Source organism: Mercenaria mercenaria, unplaced genomic scaffold (genome assembly GCF_021730395.1).
Source record: "Mercenaria mercenaria strain notata unplaced genomic scaffold, MADL_Memer_1 contig_115, whole genome shotgun sequence".
NCBI lineage: Eukaryota > Metazoa > Mollusca > Bivalvia > Venerida > Veneridae > Mercenaria > Mercenaria mercenaria.
In genome coordinates, this window is record NW_026459128.1 from 67,433 (window position 1) to 68,259 (window position 827).

An 827-nucleotide genomic window follows, 5' to 3' on the forward strand; every position below is an offset into this window, starting at 1 on the left:
AACAAACTTACAATTTTTAATCGTAAACAACAAATATTTACCTTCAAAGTTCAATAATATGGCCGCATACCAATATCCGCTTCCCTCCAAGTGACGTCATTGTTTTCGACGGTCGTGATTGGTTGTCATTTTACAGGTAAAGACAATGTTCAAAAGTTTGAGAAACACATAAATTTTTAATGTAACGTCATGTGGACAAATTTCTAAAACAGTTAATTTTTTTTGTAACTTTTTTTTTTTTTTTATAAAATATACAGCAGCATATTTGTGCTTAAGCTACTCCTCCTCTGTGCATTTTGGGCACAAGAAGGGGTCGTTTCTCCTCAGTACTTTCACGGGGGAACAAAATCTCAAATGTACCCATCTGTCGCATTTATCGCAGCATCCCCACTTTACCAGTGTCAGGTTTACACAAAATTTCAACTCAGCTGGAGTGAACCTCTCACAAACTGAGCATACTTCCGTGTCGTCTTCATCACCAGAATCGGAAATTATGGATGGTGTGGATTCTACATCTGCCTTCCGATTATTGCTGGATGTGCTGGGTTGTTGTACAGGCCTAGGAGACATAGAGATGTTCAAAGGTAAGTCCTTCTTGGACATTGACTTCTGTTGTTTTTTGGTCGTTTTTGACTTTGTGTTTGGTTTTTTCTGTTGGGCAACATGGTCCTTCATGTTTTCGAAAACTGTGTCCTCAGTTATTGGTTTTTCTCCCACGACCTTACTAAGTGTCCTCCTGACCTTGGCAACAGTGACGTTCTCTAGGATCTGTCCACCCCTTTTCTCTAAATAAATCCTGGCCTCAGACATGCCTGGTTCATTTTGTG

At 39.5% G+C, this 827-nt stretch overlaps 1 protein-coding gene across 1 annotated transcript; it reads right to left on the reverse strand.

Moving 5' to 3' along the window:
- Positions 1–276: 276 nt before the first annotated feature.
- On the reverse strand, positions 277–810 carry LOC128551486 (uncharacterized). Its single transcript, XM_053532359.1, has one exon. The coding sequence runs from the start codon at positions 808–810 to the stop codon at positions 277–279; it is 534 nt and encodes a 177-aa protein (XP_053388334.1).
- Between the last annotated feature and the right edge of the window lie 17 nt (positions 811–827).